Genomic DNA, 25,496 nt, shown 5'->3' with positions numbered 1-25,496 from the left:
TCATTTAGGACTTCTCTTTCCGGTCATTATTATTAGTAGTAATATTTTACAGAGACCACATTGCATTCATTCCTTTATTCATTGACTCAGTCAACAAATATTGGAGGGGCATCTATTGGGTGTCAGGCTCTGTGTTAAGCATTGGTCTTATAGTTTGTATTCTTCAAATTGCTCTCTTTTAAAATAAAAATCTGTTCAACAGACTAATAATCCCAGATATACACAAGTGTTCATAGTTGGATAAGCTGGAGACAATAATACACTCATTTTGTAAATGAAGAGTTGACTTTCTGCTCTTTGGATACAGAGTTCTCACCACCTTTTGCCAAGAAATGTTGGAAATGTTAATCCTCAAGTGCCAACAACCTGGTCAAAGAAAAAGTGCAGATGTGCTAAATGGTGGGCGTCCTTCTCATTCCCTACCTCCCTCCCTTTATCTAAAATTTTCATGGTACAATTTTTTACTTTCAAGTGACCCCTCGATATCTACATTAAACTGATTGGACTTGGTAAAAACTTTTTAGGGAAGCAAAAATAGAAAGCATTCACAGGGAAACTAACCCCCAACCTCATCTTCACACCCCCATTGTCCTCTTTGAATCCCCTAAAGACAGACTTTTCTCTGACTATGGAACCTATAACTGTTTTCAATTAGCCAAACAAAAAGTAAATAAAAGTAAGTAAAGAAGTCTCCTTTAGCCAAACTACTCCCAAAAGAGAGAGAGTTTGAGAGAGAAGCTAAATTCACAGGACTACATCATTAGGGAGTCATGACGCTGGAGAGACTAAAGAAATGCCCATGCTAGTTGTCTATATGAAGACAGTAGATTTTAAAAATTAAAGTCAAAGTTCAAGAAAGAGCTAATGAAGGAGAAAGAATAGAATCCTACAGAATATCTAAGCAAGAGGAATGTGAAAATTCAGGCTCACAAATAAAAGCAGCAAAAGAGACATTGTGAAAGAAAATGATGTATTATTCAAAGTTAGGCAGGGTAAGAATCTCTTGGAAGGTGAGATACTAGAAAATATTAAGAAAAACACACCATGCCATACAATCTGAGTAGAAAATGCCCTCTCCTTAAATTGACCAAAATACATAATAATTTCCTTCTGCCAAAGACATTTTTATGCATAATATCCTCTGATTTATTTAAATGAAATGAAATAAGTAATACCCGAACTGATGCATCTTGAAACTTCTAAATTATCTGAGGCTGAGAGAAAAGCTGGAGATTTAGCGATGTATATTATGTTGTGGGAAAATTAGCCCCTCAAAATAGCAAAAGGGAAATTGGCAGCTTAGCCAAATAAACCAGAAGGAATGAATAATCTCACTCAGTAGCTTAGGGAAGAGAACTTGCTGGAAAATATAGCTAAACATTGAGGGAATTTGTTTCAAGTGTCTGTATATTTTTGAAGCTGACTGAATTTTTTTCCCCTCTAAAAAGAAGTGCTGGCCCACTCACATTGCTAACACAGAAAAAGATCACCAAATTAATAATAATTCGAAACACCATTAAGAAAAAATTTTAATAACAAAAATTTCACCTGGGGAAACGTACAGTTCCTTCATATATTGCTATCCCTGACAATTGAGCATCTATCTCAGTTATAGGAGGAATGAAACCAATCAGTAGGTGTTTCTTGAGCAACTGCTAGATTCTTAGCAAATTTGTGCCAGGTGTGCTGGAGAAGGAACAGAGTAAATGGAAAAGTAATAAAAATGCCAACAATGTGGTAAAAGTTTATTAATTGTATAGCAATTCTACAGTGATCCTCAAGCTAGCTCATAAAAATCACAAACCAAACTAATGATATTTATAGTAATGAGTTGGCTTATTTCCTTGCTACTCTGCTTTGTCTGCTGACCATCAGTAAAATACACCTCACTGCCAGGCTGAGTTCTCCTACCAGCCCTTCCCAAAGTTCAGCACAGTTTTTACATCTCTCGGTGCCTACAGAATACCTATTCCTCTTGATTATTTACATCAATATACTGTCACCTGACATAGTATAAATTCATTTAGGGCAAAAACTATCTTTTGAAATTCTTTAAAATTTTTCTCACCACCTTTACAACAGAATTCTTTTGAACATATGTTGTAAATAAATATTGTTGATTGAATATATTAATGCATGTCAGATCGGTTATTTCAAGACAAAAATAAAAGAAATTCTTTTTAACATTTTTAGATGTTTAAAATGTCCAAAAATTGGGAAAACTATGGATTGGTCTACAGTCAAAATGACCTCAATCAATTGGTGATTTTTAGCCTTGAGAAAATCCACATATATTTTATGCAAAACTAGAAGTTTGGAGAGTGTGGCTAATTTTCTGAGACTTTGGCTTCTATGTAAGCTGAACCACCAGCTAAGGGATAGGGCTTGTTTATAAATGGGGTAGAGTTTTATAGTACAGCTTACACTTTCAACAATGTGAACATTAAGACAACCTTCAGAAAAATGAGGAATGGGCTGGGGAGTGAGTGTGTGAGGGCAGGCACAGCAGAGGGTCAGCAGTGTGGGATGAGGTTACAATGGAGGGGCGGCAATTTCTAGGGGCTGTAAACCTAGACTTTGGAGCCAGACCATCTGGGTTTAAATCTTGGTTCAGTTACTTAGGAGGTGTGTGATTGGACAAATCACTTAGGCCGCTCTGTGCCTCAATTAGTCATCTATAAAACAGGATGAAAATGGGACAGGATTGCTATGCCAATTATATAAGTGAATATATGTAAAATAGTTAAAATACTCTCTGGTGCATACTAAACACAGGATCAGTTGACGCTCTTATTGCTGTTGGAACAGTATGGATTTTTGCTGTGTAGGTGAGCATAAAATAATCTGAATATTTAATTTGACCTGTCTCAGTGAACCCAAAAAGAACCATCCTCGCTAGAATCCATTCTTATGAAAGTAAGCATATGTTAAAGAGTATAAAGCAAGCTGGCATTAGTTATAGATAGTGGATGAGTTTGTAGTAACAGGTTTTTAAATTAGAAGGGAATTTGGATATAATCTTGCTTAACTTTGTCATCTAACAGAGAAATTCAAACTCAAATACTGGGTTGTGCGATCAAAGCTACACTGGAAAACTGAGAGTAGAGACAAAATCCCTTGATGCCTGCCTGTTTTCTCCAGGTGAGAGACAGCACGGTGCATCTGAAAGTGTCCAAAACACTTCACCAAGGCTCAGTGTCCTCAACCATAAAACTATGTGTATAACAACACAACTCATCTCAGGGTGTATTGTGGAGATTAGAGATAACACATGTAAAGCAACTCGCACCATATATATATATGGCACATAGAAGACAATAAATAAATAACAATGATGATGATGATGGTGACAAGCTACCTCCCCCAATCTATGTACTATGTAAATACGCTTCACAGCTTCTTCCTTTGTCATGATATTTGTAAACACAGAATACATGAAAATAAATGGACAAGTTTACTATTAATCTATATCTATATCACACACACACACACACACTCCTAAACTGTGTTATACTAGGTTTACAAGATGCCTTACTACTTCCTTGAACACTAGCAGTACATCAAGCCTTCCTGATGCAGCATTGAAATTATGGCATTTCCCCTTCTGGAGGAGAAAATAGCCATTCAATTATGATGCTAATGTTGGCATTTTTCTTCCCGTGTGATGTTACTACCAACAATTACCAAGATATGCACAATATTGCTTGAATAAGCTACTAAATTTGATCGTTTCTCCTCCCTTTGTCATTTTAAACGACATCCCTTACCTTGTCACTTTTTGCATTTCAAAGGCTAATTTGAAGTCTCAAATTAACTCTCTGATGTAATTTATCATGACCCTCTCTACCTCTCCTTCATAGCATTTTTCACATTTATCATTATTTAACTATTTGAAGTTAATTGTTGAATGTCAACCTCCCCACTACCCTCAGAGTATTCCCAGCCTACTGACACTTGATAGGTATTCCATAAAAGAAGCCATAAATAAAATAGGTTCCCAGTATGTAATTGGATATATAGATCTGTATTTCAGCACATACGTCTAAGGTAGCAGTGAATATTTGAGAGTAAGATTATACTACTATAAGCATGCCTGAAGTATTCTAAAACGAAGATTCAGACCATACTTCTATATACTACATATAGTCACTTACAAGATTAATAACCTGTCTCCTTCACTAGACTAAGTGCCCAGGTTTTGTCTTCTTTGAATCCTCAGTGCCTTGCATGGTGACTAGTATATAGTAGTTGCTCAGTAAACACTTGTTAAATTACTACCTGAGATTTGCTCTCTTGCCTTAGCAAAATGACGATTTCTCACAAATCAGCATGTGACACATAACAAAACTACCATATGAAAAATATGGTTGGAAATGAAACATAATTCTGATATTCTTGACACTTAAATCGCCCAGTTTAATAATTGTGCAATTAAACAATTACTCATTGCCTAAAGAGCATTACTAACTACAGAACATTCTGTACTGAAAAAGGTATGGCTTCCGGGAGGTACAATTTATATGATTCAAAGAATGTCATTAAACTTCTGTCACCAACACACCGAAATGTCAAGTGAACTGACAATACTTCATCATGTCCTTGTTCAAACTGCCAAGGAAAGAGATTTTAAACTAAGTTAAGAAAGAGAGAAATAAGGATAAATGGAAAAATGAAAGTTTTTTGCATGTTAGCTTAAACTATTTAAAGCACAGCATTTCTAAGAGGAGTTTTGAGAATGATTGAAATGAAAATCTGAAACTGGCCTAGTTTGTAGAGCCTGTTAAAAGGGAATGAAGCTTGTGTATTACCATTTACGGGGATATCACTGTATTTAACACTGGTGTCAAAGGCACTGATACCTGTGTAAGTGAGGTGACTAAAATGACCCAAGGACAACAAACTATGCTTTTCTCATAATGCATAGCTGCACTTGTAGATTTACAGAGGCTTTTTGTTTTGCTTTCTTTTGTTCTTCAAAGTGTCGTCCTCAGTTCCCTGTTGTTGTCCACTAGCAAAGTCCAACTGCTGACAAGTGTGTCTCAGAATGAGTAGTTGCTGTTCTCAATCCTCACAGTGACCCAGCTCTAGCTCACTACTTAACGTCCACCTAATGTTCACATTTACAGAAGAATTTTACATAAAATACAAATGTTTTTGGAAATTGTTGATAAATAATTGGTTTTTAGAGGCCCCACATTTCCTATTGTTCAATTCCTATAGTTGGCTCATTATAATAAACAACTGTGACTATTAAACACTGTGCTATGGGCTGTATGGGACGACAGAATGAAGCCATAACCAATTTTACTAAGAAGCTCACCATCTAGGTAGGTAAATAGAGCAATCACATATGAAACAATGTATGCAAAATACTTCGGGATATTATAAGTGATAAATTATGTGAGGCAGACTTTAAATGTTGAAGATGCTTAAGGAAATAAAGGATAATAATAATCACAGCTACAGTAATCATCAGGGAAATGCAAATCAAAACCACAATGAGACATCACCTCACACTTGTCAGATGGCTATCATCAAAAAGACCACAAATGACAAATGCTGAAGAGGGTGTGGAGAAAAGGGAACCCTGTACACTGTTGGTGGGAATATAAATTGGTGCAGCCACTATGGAAAACAGTATGGATGTTCCTCAAAAAACTAAAAACAGAGTTACCATATGATCCAGCAATCTGCTCCTGAGTGTATTTCCAAAGAAAACAAAAACATTAATTTGAAAAGATACATGCACCCCAACGTTCATAGCAGCTCTATTTACAGTTGCCATGATATGGAAGCAACCTATGTGTCCATCAATAGATGAATGGATTAAAAAGATGTGGTATACATATACAATGAAATACTACTTACCCATAAAAAGAATGTTGCCATTTGCAGCAACATGGATGGATCTGGAGGGTATTATGCTTAGTGAAATAAGTCATACAGAGAAAGACAAAACTTTATGGTATCACTTATATGTGGAATCTAAAATATAAAACAAATGAATGAGGGACTTCCCTGATGGTCCAGTGGTAAAGAATCCGCCTTCCAATGCAGGGGACGCGGATTCGATCACTGGTCAGGGAACTAAGATCCCACATGCTACGGGGCAACTAAGCCCGTATGCGCCAAAACTATTGAGCTCACACACCTCAACAAGAGAGCCAGCATGCCGCAAACTACAGAACCCACGCGCCCTGGAGCCTGTGTGCCACAACTAGAGAGAAACCCGAGCAGACCGTGCGCCTTAATGAAAAGATCCTGCATGCCTCAACAAAGATCCCATGTGCCACAACTAAGACCCAATGCAGCCAAAAAAAATAAGGAAAATAAATAAATAAAATAAATATTTTTTAAAAAACAAATGAATGAATAGAACAAAATAGAAACAGACTCACAGGTATAGAGAACAAACTAGTGGTTACCAGTAGGGAGAGGGAAGCAGGGAGGGGCAAGATGAGGGTAGGGGATTAAGAGATACAAACTACTATGTATAAAATAAGTAAGCTACAAGGATGTATTGTACAAAACAGGGAATATAGCCATTATATTATAATAACTTTAAATGGAGTATAATCTATAAAAATGTTCAATCACTGTTTGTACAAATGAAACTAATATAATATAGTAAATCAACTGTACTTTAAAAAAATAATAATCACAGCTATTATTTACTTGGTACTAAGCACTGTACCATGTACTTTACATGCAGGATGTAATTTAATCTTCATTATCAGTCTCTCTGGCAGATTCTATTATTATTTTGTAGATGTGGATACTTGACACCATATCCTTGGCATCCTTAAGTTCTATCAAATTGATCCTCATCTGGGAAATAGGGCTAGAGTTTGACTTTGAAGGATGGATAGTAAAGAAGGAGATTCTCATGAGTACAGTTGAATTATTGAATCCAAGGTGTATCTTGAATTGTTTATATTTCTTTTTTGTATCATCTTTTTCTTAAAGACTCTAAGCAGAGCAAATAGCTCTTTAATTTTACAAATACCCTTGTAAGAATCTATGAACGCTTTAATATTGAGAAGTCCATGAAGAATAGTTACAGTAAAATGGAAATAGACAAAGAAATTAGGTAGATGGGAAAGGAAAGGTGCACAGTGGAGAAATACGCACTTGTAGTTCGAAAAAAGTAAGTCATCGTTTTCATGGAATAGAAGAAAATGTCCCACTCTGGAAATTTCCACGTGTCTAAACGCGAACTAATTAGCTTCTTCATTAAACGTGCTTCACTGCTCTATTCTATTTGGTCTACCATTTCTAGTTGTGTTATCTTGATTACATCACTTAACAACTTCAAGACTTAGAGCGGTGGGATAGGGAGGATGGGAGGGAGACGCAAGAGGGAGGAGATATGGAGATATATGTATATGTATAGCTGATTCACTTTGTTATAAAGCAGAAACTAACACACCATTGTAAAGCAATTATACTCCAATAAAGATATTAAAAAAAAGATTCAGTTTCTTCATCTATAAAATAGTTACTGTGAGCTTGAAATTAAGTAGCACATGTAAAGCATATCACATAGTACCTGACACAATTTAAAAGTCCAAGTAATTGTAGTCATTATATCATTGGATTTTTTCACAACATACAACATGCATACATTAATGTATACTTTCTGACTGAACAAGGGCTACAGAATATATTTTCAAGTAAGTTTTAAGTATGATTTTATTAAGAAATCTCCACGTTTTATTTTATAGTTATTTATTTTCCAAATCATCCTATTAATCCAAATCACCTGAGTCAGTGAGCGAGTAGGTACTCTAAGAAGTAGTAAGGGTATGGAAGGATAGAACTGCAAGACTAGAGCTCAACTTAAATATTGGAAGGACAGAGTCAAAGGCAGAATTACGGTGATGTTGAGCAGAAGCAAAACAGCTGCTTTGCCTCCTGAGATGCCTAAAGACATACTCAAGCTGCCCATAGCTGCTCTTAGAGTCTTCCAGTTGGCCTTTTCTCCTTGCTTCATGAATATTCCATAAACCAAAAGCTTTCCAATTCCCAAGAAATAAAAATGGTCACCATAAACCTCTGTCAGGCCATTAACAGTCCATAGGTCACATATGGTGACAATGAATCAAACCACTAGTGAGCTAACACAAAGGACTATTGAATTATCAAGTATTGTGCAGACTGAAGACAATTTCAAATGAGGCGTTTAAACACAGTTTAAACAAAGCAGCATCATTCAAATTAGCAAATAGCCATACAAGTTGGAACACATATTAGAATAAGCAAATTTCAGCTGTCTGATTAGAATCTCTACTGAAACTCCAAACTTCATAAGATTATTAGAATATTTCCTTCCAGTAACATGTTTTAAAATTTTGCTCTTAACACACTTTTTCCCCATCTTGATTTCCTTCTCCCTATTTATCTATATATATTTTTTTCTCTCTTTCTCTCTCCCTTCCTCAATTTTAATGTGTTCTCAATCTTCAAAGTTGAACTATTCAATGACAACTGACACTCCCAAGCCAGCTGTGCTCTGGCAGCAATATGTACTCTGGAGGATGCGTGGGCCAACCCATTAATCACTGTCCGTAGAACATAGATATTCTTCAGGAAACTGCTGTGGCAATCTAAGTTACGATACATATATGGTTACACACTGTAGAGGACATGAAACATATGATGAATATTTTGATGAGATTTATTATAAACTCCTTCTCAACCCTTAAATACTATGACTCTATGCCCTTCACAAACAAATTTCATCTTCTTAATCTTGATTATGCCATTTGCACCCAGCATGTATGTGGCCCATGCTGCCAAGAGTGGGCTTAGCCAACTGGATGCACTCAACCTACCACTCGCCAGTGATGCTGTAGTAGTCAAGAGATATGTTTCAAGGAACTATTGGTTCTCATCCCACCTTTGGAAATTCTGCAGAATGGTTTTTTGCTGATTAAGAGGTACTTTCAAGTATTTATACTATTATAACACTAGTGCAAGGAGCCTCTTCACCTTGCAAAAATGAAAAGGGAACTACATCAACTCATTATAAACAGAAAAAAAAATTATATATAAAATATTTCCAAATGCAGAATCTTTAGACTTGAGCAATCCTGGGGTTGGGGGGAGTTAACAGCTACATGGAAGAGTCAGTATATGTTATAATTTCAACAATATTAGAAAATCGTAAGTTACAATATATCATTTTAAAACTTAAAGATAACCACTGGTTATATAATAATATGATATATAGCTTCCAAAGTACATGAGAAAAGAGAAAATAGGAAAATTTAGCAATAAAAATATACTACAAAAGTTAATATTAAGAAAGAATTAAAAAAAAATAATAAAATCAGATCAAATAGAATTCAAGGGGCATTATATGGAATCTCCCCAAAAAGGTTATTTTATGATTAAATTAATAGATTGATATGAAAATAGAGCTGTTATAAATCTTTACATGTTGAATATCGAAGCATCAAAATGCATAAAACAAAAATAGTTAAAATGCAAAACGCACTAACAGAATCTCATAATATTTGTGGGAGAATTTTTCATAACTTTCTTGGTATTTGAAAGATCAAGAGTGACTTATTAAGAGGGTGAAATAATAATGTTTTAGGTAAAATTAACTGAATAACTAACAGTCAACTCCTTTAAATTGCCATCAAACATTTATAAGCTTTTAGCATAACTCAGGGCACAATGAAAATATCAACAACATTCAAATTTGTACAAGTAACATTTCTGAACATAAAGTGATACAACGAAAAATACAATGGAGACAAATAAACAAAATCCCACTTGGAAACTTTAACGTTATCTTCCAAATAATTCTGAGCTTGTAGAGAAAAATAGCAGTATAACTACAGAATACTTAGCAAATAATTATAATAATATAACATATCAAAAGTTATGAATTGGCTAATGCCATATGCAAAGCAAATCTCATTGCAATAACGGAAACTTTATTATTAAATAAGAAACAGTGAAAATAAATTAATAAGAACTAAACTCAAGAAGCTAAAAAAGAGTAACAACATTAACCTGCAGAAAGATGAAATTAAAATAAATCTTGTCAGTAATTAGAAAAAAAAGTAAAGTAAACAAGTAAATACAAGATAATTTTTTTAAAGGGAGAGTAAATAGAATTCTTCTACCAAGGCCTCAACACAACAAAGCAAAGCAAATGAAATAACAGTAAAAGGCAGAAAGGGCATAAAATTACCTATGGGGAATTGGAAAGGGAATAAAACTGTAGATAATCAGGGGTTTCTTTTTTGACTGAAAATAGTATACAAAATTCATTCTAATAATTTTGAAACTCTTGTTGAAACTGATTCCTTTAGAGGAAAATGTAAGCTATCCAAACTTACTTAATGGAAGGACAATAATTTTCCTATCTGCTCACATGCCATTCTTAGAGAACCAGTGTCCAGAGCCCTGTGGGAGGAGAGCTATAAACTGTAGGAGCCTTAACAGTTAATCCTTGCCAGGTTAAATCCCTAACCTAATTGTTCTACTGTCATCTTCTATGGCAGGATTTCCCTGCCTGCCTGGTCTCTGAACTGAATCCCACCCCTGTCACAAGGCCCCAGCACTTCCTTCCCACTTTGGTGCTTCAGCACTGTCATAGCACTATCACCATCTAACACACCTAAGTGTTTTACTATATATGTTTTTAAATTGTCTGTCCCTCTACACACTGAAAGATAAGCTATATAGAGTAAGATATTTGTCATGGGGCTTTGGATACCCTTGCTTTTCAGACCAGAAACAGTGTCTGGCTCATAGTTGGTACTAAACGTCTGTTTGTTAAATGAGTGAAAAAAAAGGATGAATGCGTGTATGAATAATTAAGGGAATGAGTTATCACCTATAGAGAATAAAGTTGATGACTTATATATATTTTGATTTGGGCACATGTAGACAAAAGGAGTTTTAGACTACCATTTGTGGTAACCACAATAAGGTTGTGCATGTGACCACAGACATTTTGTTGATTCAAGGAGGAAGTCAAGTAGAGTGAGAAAAAGAGACAGAGAGCAGAGTATCAGAGGAAGAGGAGGAGGGAGAGGATGTAGAGAAGGAAGAGGAGGAGAGGAAAGAAGGGACGGCTGTTAGCTTTCTCATTTTCATGAGGATCTTGCTAGTTTTGTACAACTGGCCTCCATGAGGAAGAAGTCACTTTTTAATTTTTTTAATCACAGAATCACTTATGTGCCCAATGTAAATTACAGTAGCTCTCATTAGGCTTTCATATCCTTTTAGATATGTCTCTTTAGGACAAGAATTCTCAGTCTTGGATGTGCATAACCTACAACTATGGGTCTTCTTATTTATTGGTTTTGTTTTCTTCTTCCATACAAGGGCACAGCCCCATGGGATCATTCTCATGTGCAGCTATGTTAAGAACTGCTGCTTTACTTTGTTCAATGAACTCTACTGAGATGCCTTTCCAATCCACTTAAGGGTATCCACAGGTTGCTTTTAAGTGCATACATAAGATTTTGCCCCTCTCTATAAAAATTTTTTAATCCTGAAAAGAACTTTCAGACAACTAGCCGTGTACCTCAAGCTCATCCAGAGCTGTTTAACTTTTAAGCCACTAATCACAGTTTTAAAGTTTAAATGCATGATTATCCTTTAATATTTTTCTGGATTTTTAAATGACTTACAAATTGTCATTGGGATCTTCAACTTCTTAGCTTTTCCCCAGCAATGCAAATTTGACCAAGACGCTGAAATCTTAAACTAAAGGATATTAAGTCAAATACCTGCAGAGGTGCTTCAGGATGCTTTTCTCTCAGCACTGGAGCAGCTGGAATTTCCTGGGGAGCTTTTGATGTCTTCCTTTTGGCTTTCTCCATTTGAACATTGGTAAAGTAGTTGACAGCAGCAAACTCAATAAGGGCCGAAAACACAAAAGCAAAGCAGACAGCTATGAACCAATCCATGGCAGTCGCATAGGACACTTTGGGCAAAGAATGCCGTGCACTGATGCTCAGTGTGGTCATGGTGAGGACTGTGGTTATTCCTTCAAAGCAAAACAGCAAAGAGACAAAATACTTTATGGTTACTTCAATGCAAAAAAACAAACAAAAAGACCTGGAAATTTGGTGGGGTGAGGGTAACAAAGTTTACAATAACTCAAACCAAACCATCTTTGATGTAAGATTCCAGTCATAGTGGTTCAGTGAAATTGGCACAGGCTTTGGAGTGAGAGACAGATATGGTTCAAATCCTGGCTCTTCTAATCATTGGCTCAGTGTGAGTTGGATTAAGTTAGGAAAACTCACTGGTTTCATTTGATACCCACTTATTGGGTTTACAATGAAGATTAAAAGTATGTAAGGCACCTAACATATATTGGGTTGATGTTAGTACCTGGGCCAATGTACCTGAGAAACTCAACACACACCTAACAGGAAGTGTGACTCACTGAAGCACTGACTCTCAACCAGGAGTGGGAAGATGGTAGCAATGAAAATTGAAGCATCAGAATTCCTGGGGTAGGCATGGCCCACTGCTGTTGAGAATCTCTATCAGAAAAAGCACAAGTTATATGTATTTATAGTCTTTACCTGAATATTACTTATTGAATTAAAATAATAAATTTACTAGTTGTAAAATAGCTTAATTTATATAAAACAACATAGGTATACTCCTGAGAAATAGACTTCTAGAATAATTTGGCTTTAAAAATATTGGACATCTACTGGCCATCAGTTTCTGGTTGGCAGGAAAATATTGGCAACAAGAATAGAGGTACTTCTCACACATCAATAGGCTTCTGAAGCATATCATCTCCAGAAAAGCCTTCTCCTCAGCCTGGGAAAAAAGTCAGTCCCCATTCTCAATGGAAGAATTCCACTTGCCACTGAAACTACAGAGAAATGCATTACGTAAGGATGCTAATATTTGCACAATTGTCCCTTTCTGAATCTTTGTCTCTCTGTGTACCTAATCCATGTTACGTAGTTAAGCTTGGAAATTTACATGGAGATTTACCATATCCATTTAAACTCATTCTATGTAATGCCTAGGAAATCTCTTGAATTGACACACCCAGGTGTTTGGGGATGGTGTTGATGACAACGATAACAATGATGAAGGCATAAACTATATCCAGTCCATGCCAATCCGTAGCTGAAAGCCAAATAACACATGGTAAACTGAAAAAATAGTGAGTCCCATGCAATAATAAAAGAATAATAATATTTTGATGTAGGGAGAAATAATATTGTCTTCTCAACTCAGCACTTAATTATGTTCTGCCTTGTATTGTTCCCTAATTGTTCCATTTGTGTGAGCTTTGTTTCCACTACTTGATTGAGCATAGACTTCTTAAGGGCAGAATGTCTAACACTGCTTCAGGATTTACCATATTTCACGTAGTGCCGAGCACATGATAAATGCACTGTAAATAAAAATACGTTTTTCAGCTCTTCACCAATCCATTTTCTTTCTAGTCCCTTCTGAATTGTCAATGTTTAGAACATGAAAAATTAGAGCAATTGTGTAGCTTCTGAGCTATGGATCTTTCAAAAACATTCCATAAACTATACAGAGGAAGAAAGTTGAGAATTTGGTTGCATTCCCTTTAAAAAATTTCTCATGCTATTTTTAGCATTTTATTAGTCAAAAACAGATTTTAAAATGTGTTTATTCAGTCAAATATATAAATACCTAAATACCTATGAAAATGCAATCTTGTGAATTTAGTAGACTTTGTTTCAAAAAGAGACCTCAGGACTTTTAGGCCTCTATTTTAAATCTCAGGAAAATGGCACCATTCCCATGCTCATTGTGAGATATGTGAATAAACCCTAAATTAATTCTGAAAAATTTTAGCTACAAAATTTAAGATATATCAAAGTTTTTCTTCTTATTCATAACAACTTAAGTTTAATGGCCTATTAAGAATTCAAAAATGTTCTACAACTTTATTAAGCATGTTTCCTCTAATAGCATAGAAATTGTGCTGAAAGCACTTGAAAATATAAAATGAATAGTTTAGTGTAAATAAGAATACTGCTCAGAACTCAGAAAATTTCACAGAGACCATACTGTGATAATCAGAAAGGAAACTGAAACTCAAATATAAGCAACTTAAGATTCTCCATGTTGCTTTGAACATTTTTTTTGGTAATAGAACGATTTCTCCTGAGGACCAGAAGTAGTGGTCTTCCTCTTCTCCTGCAGTATGAGAAGAAATTCCATTATTAATGCTAAGTAAGCAGAATATTAATTCAATTATTGAGCCATGAATCCAAAAATTACTTTCTGAATGTTAAGGAGCGTGGATCACCAGGTTGATGAAGATGTTAAATAATGTATGGACATCAACGCAAAAACATTGGATATGTGGCCGCTTTCCATCTCTCTTTCATTGTCTAGGGTAAACTTGATTCTAAAGTTTGTAGAAAGCCCCTTCAGATATTATGGCTCCTATTTTATGACTGTTGGCAAAATTAGGAAAGTAACTGGCATAAACAATTGGCTGAGTGTTTGAAGTTGCCATCCCTTTAGACATTAAAAAGTTTCTCTGCCTGGAGTTCAAATTTAAGAAAGCACTAGCACAACAGGAATGGGCTTATTACACCTGTTTTTAGGTGGAACATTTGCTTAAATAAACACCAACACAATAGCAAACAGATGCCAGCTTTTCAGATAAGAAGCCATGCTTCCTCTGCATCGAGGAAGATAGTACATCCGTAACCACATCTACCTTGGAAGCACTTTAATAACCATGGAATTTTTTTGACACGTTCAAGTACTGACGCCAGTTCCTGTTTTTAGAGTGCTGAATATGCACCATATTGGTTGGCCCAGAAGCTGGAAGAGGACATGTACGAGTAGGCTAAGACTGTACACAAGAGTGAATTTTTGGCTAGCCACTCCTAGAAAATGAACTAGTAATGATGTACATATGCCAGCTGGCATTTACTCAGATTTCATGTTTTACTATACTGGAATAATTAGAAAACTTAGAGGCATACAACTTTAGAGATAGAAGTCCTTTCCAGAGAATTTAGCACACTCTACTTCTCATATTTACACTGATATTTGTTTGTTTTGTTTTTGCATGATCTTGAAAGACACCCCTGATCCAGAAAATTCTCTCTTTGAGTGAAGAGGAAAATGAGAATTAGGAAAGATAAATACTAGACCAGAATTAATTGTTTTACCTGAATCTCAAATGAAAGAGTGCTTACGTGCCCGCAAATACTGAAAACTTAACTTCCTTAAGAAAATATCATTGAAAGCATCAATAAACAATTTAATAATTACCATTCTGACACATCTTAGGTCTTAAAAGACTTAATTATTGGGCATAATTTCCCTGGTCAATCAAAACCAATATCTTGGTACAAGAGCACAATCAGAAAGGAACAAATGGAAAAAGCTACCCACAAAGTATCCTCAGCACACAGCCATACAGTTTCACTCAGCAGCTCTGGAATTCTCCACAAGCCCCCATGTCCCCAGACCCCCTGTAAAGAAAGAAAGGCAGAGCAGAAATGGGAGAGTTCTCAAAGTTAGGCAGAAATTGTCTTGGGTCTATCGCTTAAATATATGACTTTATACAAGTTTCTTAATCTCTTTGAGTCTATATCCTTAGCCATATGAAATTAATAATGCCTACCTTGCTGAGTTATTGTGAAGATTAAATAAGATGACCCCTATCAGTACATGGCAAATCTTATCATCATTATTGTTAATGTTACCAGTATCCTTACCATATGCTACTTAATTTCCTTACAGTATCTTATCTGGATAGGAAATGTTGGGTGGGCAATATAATATATAATCAATGCTATCTCTCCCCATACCACTGGAAGTTTCTATTATTTGGGGACAAATGGGACAAAACAGTGGCTATGGATTTATAATCAACCAAGAAAGCATTCAAAGCTTATCAACCAATCACAATAACTAGAAAATATGGAGAACATTCACATTATAGTATCAAGCAGTGATTCTCAAATGAGGGAGATGGCAGCGTGAACTGTCATAGTAATCAATGACACTAAAAATAGTATTTACTGTGTGGTAGGCATTGTTCCAAGGGCTTTATCCAAATTAACACATTGGGGGCTTCCCTGGTGGCACAGCGGTTAAGAATCCATCTGCCAATGCAGGGGACACGGGTTCGATCCCTGGTCCGGGAAGATCCCACATGCCGCGGAGCAACTAAGCCCGTGTGCCACAACTACTGAGCCTGTGCTCTAGAGCCCGCTCACCACAACTACTGAAGTCCGCATGCCTTAGAGCCCACACGCCACAACTACTGAGCCCATGCGCCGCAACTACTGAAGCCCGGGCGCCAAGAGCTCGTGCTCCACAACAAGAGAAGCCAACGCATTGAAAAGCCTGAGCACCACAACGAAGAGTAGCCCCAGCTCACCACAACTAGAGAAAGTCCGTGCGCAGCAACAAAGACCCAACACAGCCAAAAATAAATAAAAATTTTAAAAAAAGCAAAAAATCCCAAAATAAACAAAAACAAAAACAAATTAACTCATTGAGTCCTCCTAGCAACACTATGTAGTAGCAACAATGTATCCTGTTGTAACACATGAGGAAACAGGCAGAAATAACTCACTGAAGGTTCACAGCTAATAAGTGGTAGACTTTGGGGTTACAACTTTTGTCTCTCTCCAGAGTCTGCACTTTTGACATGACTACCTCTTAATCAAAGGCATCATTAATGGGTCAATATTATCTGTTCTAGAAATTATTTAGGAACATAGAAAAAAGATGGTATATGTGTAAAAGTAATTTTATTTTCAATGATGATAGTTCCTGAAATATTAATATTTTCTCTACGAGGAAAAGTTAAGGGACTTTGATCTGGTTCTCAGCCTCAGCAGATACTTCCTGCCCAGTCAGGCTGCCTCTGGACATGATGTGTAGACCCAAGGTTAATTGAGCGCTCACTGCACTCAATGAGAGAATGGACATCAAGCATTTAGCAGATTAATCCCTTGTCGGCAACATGAATGGACCTAGAGATTATCATACTAAGTGAAGTAAGCCAGACGGAGAAAGAAAAATATCATAGGATATCACTTACATGTGGAATGTAAACAATGATACAAGTGAACTTATTTACAAAACAGAAACAGACTCACAGATATAGAAAAGAAACTTATGGTTACCAAAGAGGAAAGTCGGGGGAGGAATAAATTAGGAGTTTGGGATTAATATATACATGCTACTATATATAAAATAAACAACAAGGACCTACTTATAGCACAGGGGACAATACTCAATATTTTGTAATAACCTCGGAGGGAAAAGAATATGAAAAAGAATATACATATATGTGTATGTATATATATATATATATATATATATATATATATATATATATATATATGACTGAGTCACTTTGCTGTACACCTGAAACTAACACAACACTGCAAATAAAATGTATTTCATTTTTAAAAAAAGCATTTAGCAGAGTGTCTGGCATTACATAATAATGCATATTTTCTTTTAAATCAGTTAATAATCAAGGAAACCAGGTCATAACAAAATAAATCTCCCCTACGCAATAGAGCATATGGGAAAGAGTAACTAATATGTGCTAAGTGCTCCATATACCCTGTAATGAGTACCACACATAATTCTAAATCTTTACTAGTCTATGAAGGAGAGATGTGTTATCACAATTTTATGGATGGAGAAAATAAGTGGCAGATGTGGGTTTTAAAACCTGACCTATTGGAGTCCAAAGCTTAGATGTGTTTTTTTCTCTTTCATTTTCACACCTATTTTTAATAGCTAAAATTTACTCAACACTTGCAATGAACCCTCGCAACTCTACGAAGTAGGTAGTGCCATAACACCTGTTCACTGCCTTCGTGAGGTCACACCCTACCCCCAGCACTGACCTCCTCTAAGAGTATCCCTGGTAGGATTCCAAAACCTTCTTGAGTGAACCTAAAGGGGTGGGGGAGGGTGTCCGTGGCAAACACCCCACATTCAGGTCCACTGAGAACACTAAGATGCCCTTATATCAGAAGTTCTCTAAATGGATCAGGGGTGGGATGAGAAGTTCCCATTCTCTCCAGTTCCTTCTCACCAGCATCCCTTCAGCTATTGTGTGATGAGGGATATTATACCACGGCTTCTATTTGGCTTTCTACCAAGTAGAAAAAGCAAAGGGAAATTGGCATCTCTTGTGAGGACTATGCCTCCATTCCAGAGCAATTCTGATCATTTTCATCCCATAACTGAATGCTTTTGCCACTCACAATCAATAGAAAAAGAATAGAGAGATACGTTAAATTAAATAAATATCATTATAACTAATTTTAATATTTAAAAGCAAGACTGATATGCAAAAGGCTTATTTTCAGCTATAAAAATTTAAAACTCAGGTGTTCTGGACTTCATATGGTTAAGAATATGATATATAGGAAGCCACTGTAAAAACAAAAAGAATAAAATGTGTAGTATTCTGAAAAAAAAGATGTAGGTAGAATATAATAATGAGCTAATAAACTAAGCATATAATACTTCCAATTCCATGCATTTAAACCATTTGCCTTTTGTTCCTCTTCATTAAAAGGCAAATTATTCTAAGGTTTTCAAATTCATTCATCCATGACTTTTATTTGTTTTACTTTAAGCTCCCAATGCATTTCATTTCAACACATAGATATGATTTTTAATTCAATTACACAGCATTAAGCTAGGAACCCAAGAACATCACCCAAAGTGAAATTATATTCAGATTCACACTTGGTCTTCACCTGCTAGTTCTCAATAAAGGAAATCTGGTGGAGCCCAAAGGGAGGTATGGACTGCCCATATCCTCTCAAGCTTTATTACTTTGTATTGGCTGATAAAAATGAAACCTTATGTGATTCTTTACTTAGCACAGCCAGATATATTACTGTTTAATATTTTGTTAGAGATGATATCTAAAGGTTATTCCCATGATCAAAATGTAAGGTGGACAAAAATACCCAAGAAATGATTATAATTACCGAATACAGTCCTAGCTGGAACTGATTCCTTATTTATCCAGAATGAAACTTGAGAAAGAATTACTGTCATAATACATGGAATGTACGTCTGAATCATAAAATAACCCATCTTCCGTCTGAGGTGAAAGTAAACCGTCATAACGATATATTCACCTGCGAATGAAACATGAGGAAAATACATTATAGGTTCTGCGGGCAATTATTCATGGCTTTATAATCATAGTTCAGACTAACAAACAGTATTCTAGGCAAAGAAAGTATCAGATTGCGTAACAACACAAGCACTGAGAAATATGTAGTTCCCAACTAGGGGGGGAATGATACTGCACGTCATTACACAGAAAAACATTTCTGTTGCATGTAGTAATTAAGCAATTTAATAAGTTGGGCTATAACTTTATAAAAATTCTTGCAGTGCTTTCTATTTTAAAGCGATTAGCCTTCATTTTCAGCATTTTCTAGAGCAGAATTTAGACCTAACTTTTATGGAAAATCACTAGAAAAAAATGAAAATACACACACACATGAAAATATAAAGCTTAATTTTAGAAAGAATTGGAATACACAGGTATACATTATATATACATATATGCTTAGGGAAAGGTTACCTTACTGTCTTAGTTTTAGGAAAGAGCTTTATTTCTAAATGTGGTATATGTGAAGAAAAATACAAAGAAACACATATAACATAGAGCCATACGTAACATCCCTGAGTTCAGGCATGTTTTAGTGGCATTTAGACAAAAACCTAAAAAAGCTAATAAGCAAATATACCATAAGATTTCTGGTAGCTTTTGATAATATTTTTAATGTTACATCTGAAAGTAACGTATTGAGAAAGTTCCTTAGGAAGCAGTAGCTTTATTCTCAGACTGTGAAGCCCAAGATTCGGAAGACTGAAATCCTCCCAAAATGTATTTTTAATCCCACTTACAGGCTGGAAAAGAAATGTCTTCAAAAAAAATATTTTTTCCTGGTGATATGTGTATGTAAGGAATAGTTTTAGAACAAGCAATAATTAGCTGTTTTTCCCCATTAAATATGACAAAAACTAAATCCTATGCTTCTTACCATTCATATCTCCAAAGCAAGTACAGACCAAGAATCATCAATAATAATCATCCATCTACTCATGTGACAGCTTTAATATACACCCTTAATATATTTTATAATTAAGCTTTATATTTTGCTTTTACTTTTGAAAAGAGGGTAGCGTAGCACCACAAAAATTGGGCGAGATTTTAAAAAAAAGATTTGGGGAAAGCACCAAAAAACAGGGAAATCCAGTGTTCAAAAATCAATGGTCAGATTTCCCGCCTCAGAATTCTGTTGAAAATAGTTTTGATATATTTGATTATTGGCTTTTGTTTCTGAATAAGAGAACCAGCTCACTTCTCACATGTCACCAACTCAGAATTTATTTTAAACTAAAACAAGATTTAAATATAAATAAAGAAAGTCTGAACTGTGATTTATGCATCAACTCTATTTCTGGAAACTTTTAGTTGTCCCCTGAAAACACAAGATATTTCAATGAAGAAGCTAGGACAAAACTCCATTGCTAATGCCAGGTAGCATATTGACTCAAATTGTTAAACATCTCACCCGTGATGGATTTGATAGTTTCACTTGATACAGTTTGCCCAATCAAGTCATACTGAACTAAGCTGGAAGACTCCTTTGGAACTTCTACTGATTTCTCAGGACCTTTTGTCCACGTATAAATCATCTCACTCTTCGGATAGGCATCTGGATGAGAGCACAGAATGTGGTTAGATTCAGAGCTCCTTTTCCATCAGCATTGATGGTCAACGATTAAGAATATTACACATGTTCAGGAAGGATGTAATAAATGAAAACAAGAATCATTATGATTTATTCAAACACGTTTAAGATTGAGAAGATTGTAGAGATTAAATAAACAGCCTTGCAACTGGGCATATTTCTTATTTTTATGCCAAAGGTTTGGAGGGGAGACTACACCTAAGGCAACTAAAATGCTATGTATGCATCAGTGCACTTGCTATGTTTCCATACTAATAGGATAAACAGTTGAAAAGCAGAACTAATAAACCCTCCAAAAGTACTGTCCAACTGCTACTCCCTTCCTTTCTAACTCACTTCCAGTATTTGACCAATATCGACTTCTTCCATTCTAATGCAGCTCTGCCAATTAGAAATGTACCAGATGCTGCCTATAATAATACGACAAAAAAAAACAAAAAGAGCAAATCCTACTGTTGAGAGAGCTCTCCAGGGGTCACCTATTCCAGACTCTGCCTCTGGGCAATACCCATGCTTTTTGGGAACCACTCTGCGGTAACAACTGGCTATGCTGTTTATAAAGCTCTCCAGGGAATGTACTTACACAACCAGTTCCACTACCGTTAAACTCTCACAATCAGAACATTTTCCCTTCCATCTTCAACAAATCCCTCCCAGCGGCAATTCAAGCCCATTTTCTATTATTTGGTGTTCAGTACAAATGGAGACCAGCTGCTTGCTTACCAGTCTACCCAGAACAGATAGCTTGGCTCACACACAAATGAATTCAGAAGGACAAAGAGGAATTGTATGCTACCCTCTGCAAACCTTCCTAAAAGGCCTAGAGCACAGTAGGTCCTCAGTGAAAGTGTTTAATTCTACAAAAGGAACTGATACCTAGGGAGACTATCTTTATAAGCGACTTTGCAAAACAAACTATAAGGCTTGTGTTGTCATTTAGCAGTATACAATTGTGTGTCAAGGTTTATCTTCTGAAGTGTATTTATGCTTAATCATACATTTAAAGTCCCAGAATGCTATGATCCTGCATGATATTTTAAATCAGATATCCTACTCTTGGTTATCTTATAACCATTCTTCCCCCTGCTTTTTCTCATGCCTATGAATTGTAAACATAGTTAAATGTTATTTTTCTCCTTCCAAAGTAATTAAGTATCTTTATTTGATAAGTATGATGGGCCTCTCTTTTCAGTTCTCAACCCCGAATCATCAGCTTCCAAGGAATAATTTCTTTATTTTATACAAACCCTGATGGAGGACCACCTATGTTCAAGTCACTCTGAAGAGTGTTCCATGAGATCTGGGGGCGGGGGGGTGGTGGATGGGTGGGAAAGGACTTTCCCTAGATTAGAGCTATCTTGGGTGAAATTTAAATTATAGCACAAATAGTTTTAAATTCTGGCCCCAGTAAGATCGACCTTTCTGTCCACATATTTTTTCTGTTTTTATCTTCTCTCATTAAATCACTGGTCAGGGAGCAAAGGACCTTCTCTAGCTTCAAGTTAGGCCAACGGAATATTGTGATTACTGGGGATTATAAAAAGAATGGTGACTGCCGAGTCTTATTAAGTTAAGCAATGAGCAATGATAACAGCAGGCAACAGTTTCACAATCAGTGAGACTAAGAATGTGAAGCAATAGTAAAAGTCAGCATCTATTTTTGGTAGATTCTGATTGAGTCAAATATTTGAGGCAGACATTCGAAGAGACGATCACATTTTGCTGCCATCTCTGAGAACGCAGCTTGGGGGGAAAGGAATTCCATATTCTGTCCTACCCATTCATTTTATCCTCTTGCCTTCACGTCCACAAAATATCCCAAATCCATCTGTCTCACATCTCTGGTACCATCCTAGTCTAAGCCACCACCATCTTTGTATCCATATTAACACATACAGCCTCCAACTCTTCTCTGCTTCTCTCTAGCATCTCTACAATCCTTTCTAGGTAGAAAAGCTGAAGTGAAATTGTGAAATGTCAATCAAAGAGTGCCACACCCCTTAGCAAATCCTTCCAAAGGTGTTCTAAAGCACTTAGAATAATATCCAAACTCCTTAATGTGGTCTATAAGGCACTATACTGTCTTGCTCTGTCTACATATCAGACCACACCTCCTACTCTGTTTTGGTCATGCTTTGGTCGCTTTTATACTAAGAGTGCTGCTTATGCTATTCTAACCTATGTCATGTCAGGAAGCCCCAAACCTTCTTCTGCTTTTTTCAAGTCTGCCATAAAGGATTCTGCTTGTAACAGAAACTATTAAATTACAAAAACAAAAAAATCATTTACACTTTCTATGTTACACCACCAACACATGGAGTTCAGAGGCCCCTAAATTTCACCACGGATCATCAACCTATTAATTATGAGTCAATCTACCTAGGCTATCTAGGTAGGCTAGGTAAGTAGAAATGTATTTTTGCTTTTTGGGGGAAAAGGGGTTGTTTTTAGTTCTTTATTTAAATATATTAGATAATAAACAGTCTCCTGTAAGTCAAACCTTGGACAGCTGTTGTCAGGGACAGTGGTTTAAATGTTGGACTATGGAAAATCATGCACATATAAAAATATCAGCTTGCGTGAGATAATCATAAATTCTAACAACATTTTTATTGTAACTTACAACTCCCAAATTTCAAAGGGCATGCATGACCATCCATGGGGAAATCCACCAATCTCATGGGACACTCTGCACTTATGGTGAGTCTATGATGGAAAAAGGCAATTAAACAAAATCAACACTTTCTTTAAAAGTAATTTAAAGATCCCTCAATGAGGAAGCAGGAAGGAAGGAAAAAAAGAAAGACAGGAAGGAAGGAAGGGAAGAAAGGAAAAAAGAGTGTTAAAAAGATAAAAAGAAAAAAAGAAAAATGACTACCTCATTGTGTATAAAATAGTGCCATTTCTCATAATTCTAAAAAGCTTATTTGGAGCTGTCATATTATGTGAGACAGATTTCTTTCCATTCCTGAAGAAAGTATCAGGAGTCCATACTTTTGTTACCATCATATTGTTCAATCTCAGAATTTCAATGGGGCCATCATATTTTAGTCTTTTGTCAATCCATGTCTGTCTGAAGAACACATCCATTGTGTATTCCTAGGGAAATTAGTTTGTGACATATTCAATCACAGATGACTACACATAAATATGCAGAAAAATGTATTAAATTCTAGCCTCTTTCCCACTCCAAAAAGACTACCCCAAATAAAAACAAATAGGAGCAAAATTTTTTAAGAAATGAATGGAGCAAAAAAGAGTGTCAGCAATTAAAGCATGTTATGTCCATCTTTATACCTTAATCTTCTACATTTGTTAGATAAATAATCATACATATTAATCATTCAAGAATAATTACTATAATTTAATAAAACCACCAGCACCAGGTAATTACGGTTGTACTTTGTTTTAAATCAAGTGGCCAAATTAGTTAATGTGTAACAAATATCACTGCATAATTAATCATAAAATTGTAGGGATCTCTTTAAGGCAAAGTAAAATATGTAAGAGAAATTTTATGACCACAGAATTTATTAACATTTGCCTAGAGTCAAGGAAAAAAGTTAAGTAGTTTCTTTGACCTGGAAACTGAAAATCTTTAATGTGAGAGAACACAACTGAATGGACAAATTTATCTTGACCAGTGCTTGATGTTCTAAGCTCTTTATGCCTGAGAGATGGAAGTGGGGGGAGGGGTAGTGAGCAATTGGGCCAACAAGGAATTCTAAATGCAGTTAGGACTACAATATAGTTTCATACCAAAACTAATTACACTCTCTAATTTTCTCCTCCTCAATAATTTTCTAACGGAAAAACATACTACATACATGTTGTACTATGGGGACTAGTAATAGAACGTTCTTTTCTTTGTTGAGAATGATTCCAAACCAAAAAATACTCAAATGTTAGAGCTGAAATTCAAGTTCAACGTCTTACTTTTGTAAACTTTTTAGGTTGTTCTTCGACTTTCTAGCTCTGTGTGATCGATTACAAAATAAATGCTAATTGCCTTCTTTTCTGCATGTTTTTTTCAAACCTCAAAAAGTACATTTAATTTCCCAAATACCTACCATTTCAACATCAGAAACAGGTCCAAAGCTAGTGACATATATGTCAGTTTTCACTTCTGTAACAGGACCTAGTAAGTATGAAGTAAATAAGTGTGAAAAAATAATTACCAATCTTATAGGCAAGGTGGGTTTGATAATTAAAAAGTAAAGACAGGTTATATATCATGTTTTTACGAGCATCTTAAATTTTCAGTGAGACAGTGCAGCTCTACAAAAAATGAAGACAAAAGAACAACAAAACCAGAAAGCAATGTTTACTTACAGTCAAAAAGAAACCCCAGTTACTTACCAGGAACCTTATTTCTTCAAAGATACATCACCCCTGGGCACTGTTACAACAGGCAGTGCAGGGAACAAAAGCTTTTAGCCTTTGTGATTTTTTTTAGTCCATCATCTGATTGGCCTTTAGTAAAGAAGTGAGCTGTTAAAAAGAGGGAACTTAACCACAAGAGTGAGGAGGAGAAAAACCATAATGGCTGTAAGGAATGCATCTTTGGCAAGTTAAGGATATTGGTAAATACCTTAAACACAAAAATGAGTCATGTCACCTTTAACAATAGGTAAAGCATCCACTGGTAATTAGGACCAAAGTCAAGCTCTCCTAAAAGTTAGATCTATTTATGCTCTACCACCTACTTGCTGTGTGATTTTGGGCAAG

The 25,496-nt window shown here is 35.7% G+C and overlaps 1 protein-coding gene across 1 annotated transcript in view; it reads right to left on the bottom strand.

The window, feature by feature from the left end:
* The window catches only part of GABRA4 (gamma-aminobutyric acid type A receptor subunit alpha4), a 64,954-nt gene that overhangs the window by 24,207 nt on the left and 15,251 nt on the right, over nucleotides 1-25,496 (bottom strand). The window contains exons 3-8 of the mRNA XM_036853015.1: nucleotides 24,839-24,906; nucleotides 23,647-23,867; nucleotides 23,392-23,474; nucleotides 20,589-20,732; nucleotides 18,984-19,136; nucleotides 11,757-12,016 (exon numbers count right to left, since the gene is read on the bottom strand). Of these exons, the coding sequence (XP_036708910.1) occupies nucleotides 11,757-12,016; nucleotides 18,984-19,136; nucleotides 20,589-20,732; nucleotides 23,392-23,474; nucleotides 23,647-23,867; nucleotides 24,839-24,906 (929 nt within the window). The remainder of the gene's footprint in view (nucleotides 1-11,756; nucleotides 12,017-18,983; nucleotides 19,137-20,588; nucleotides 20,733-23,391; nucleotides 23,475-23,646; nucleotides 23,868-24,838; nucleotides 24,907-25,496) is intronic.

This window comes from Balaenoptera musculus, chromosome 5 (assembly GCF_009873245.2).
Source record: "Balaenoptera musculus isolate JJ_BM4_2016_0621 chromosome 5, mBalMus1.pri.v3, whole genome shotgun sequence".
NCBI lineage: Eukaryota > Metazoa > Chordata > Mammalia > Artiodactyla > Balaenopteridae > Balaenoptera > Balaenoptera musculus.
This window is presented reverse-complemented; position numbering and strand designations above follow the sequence as displayed.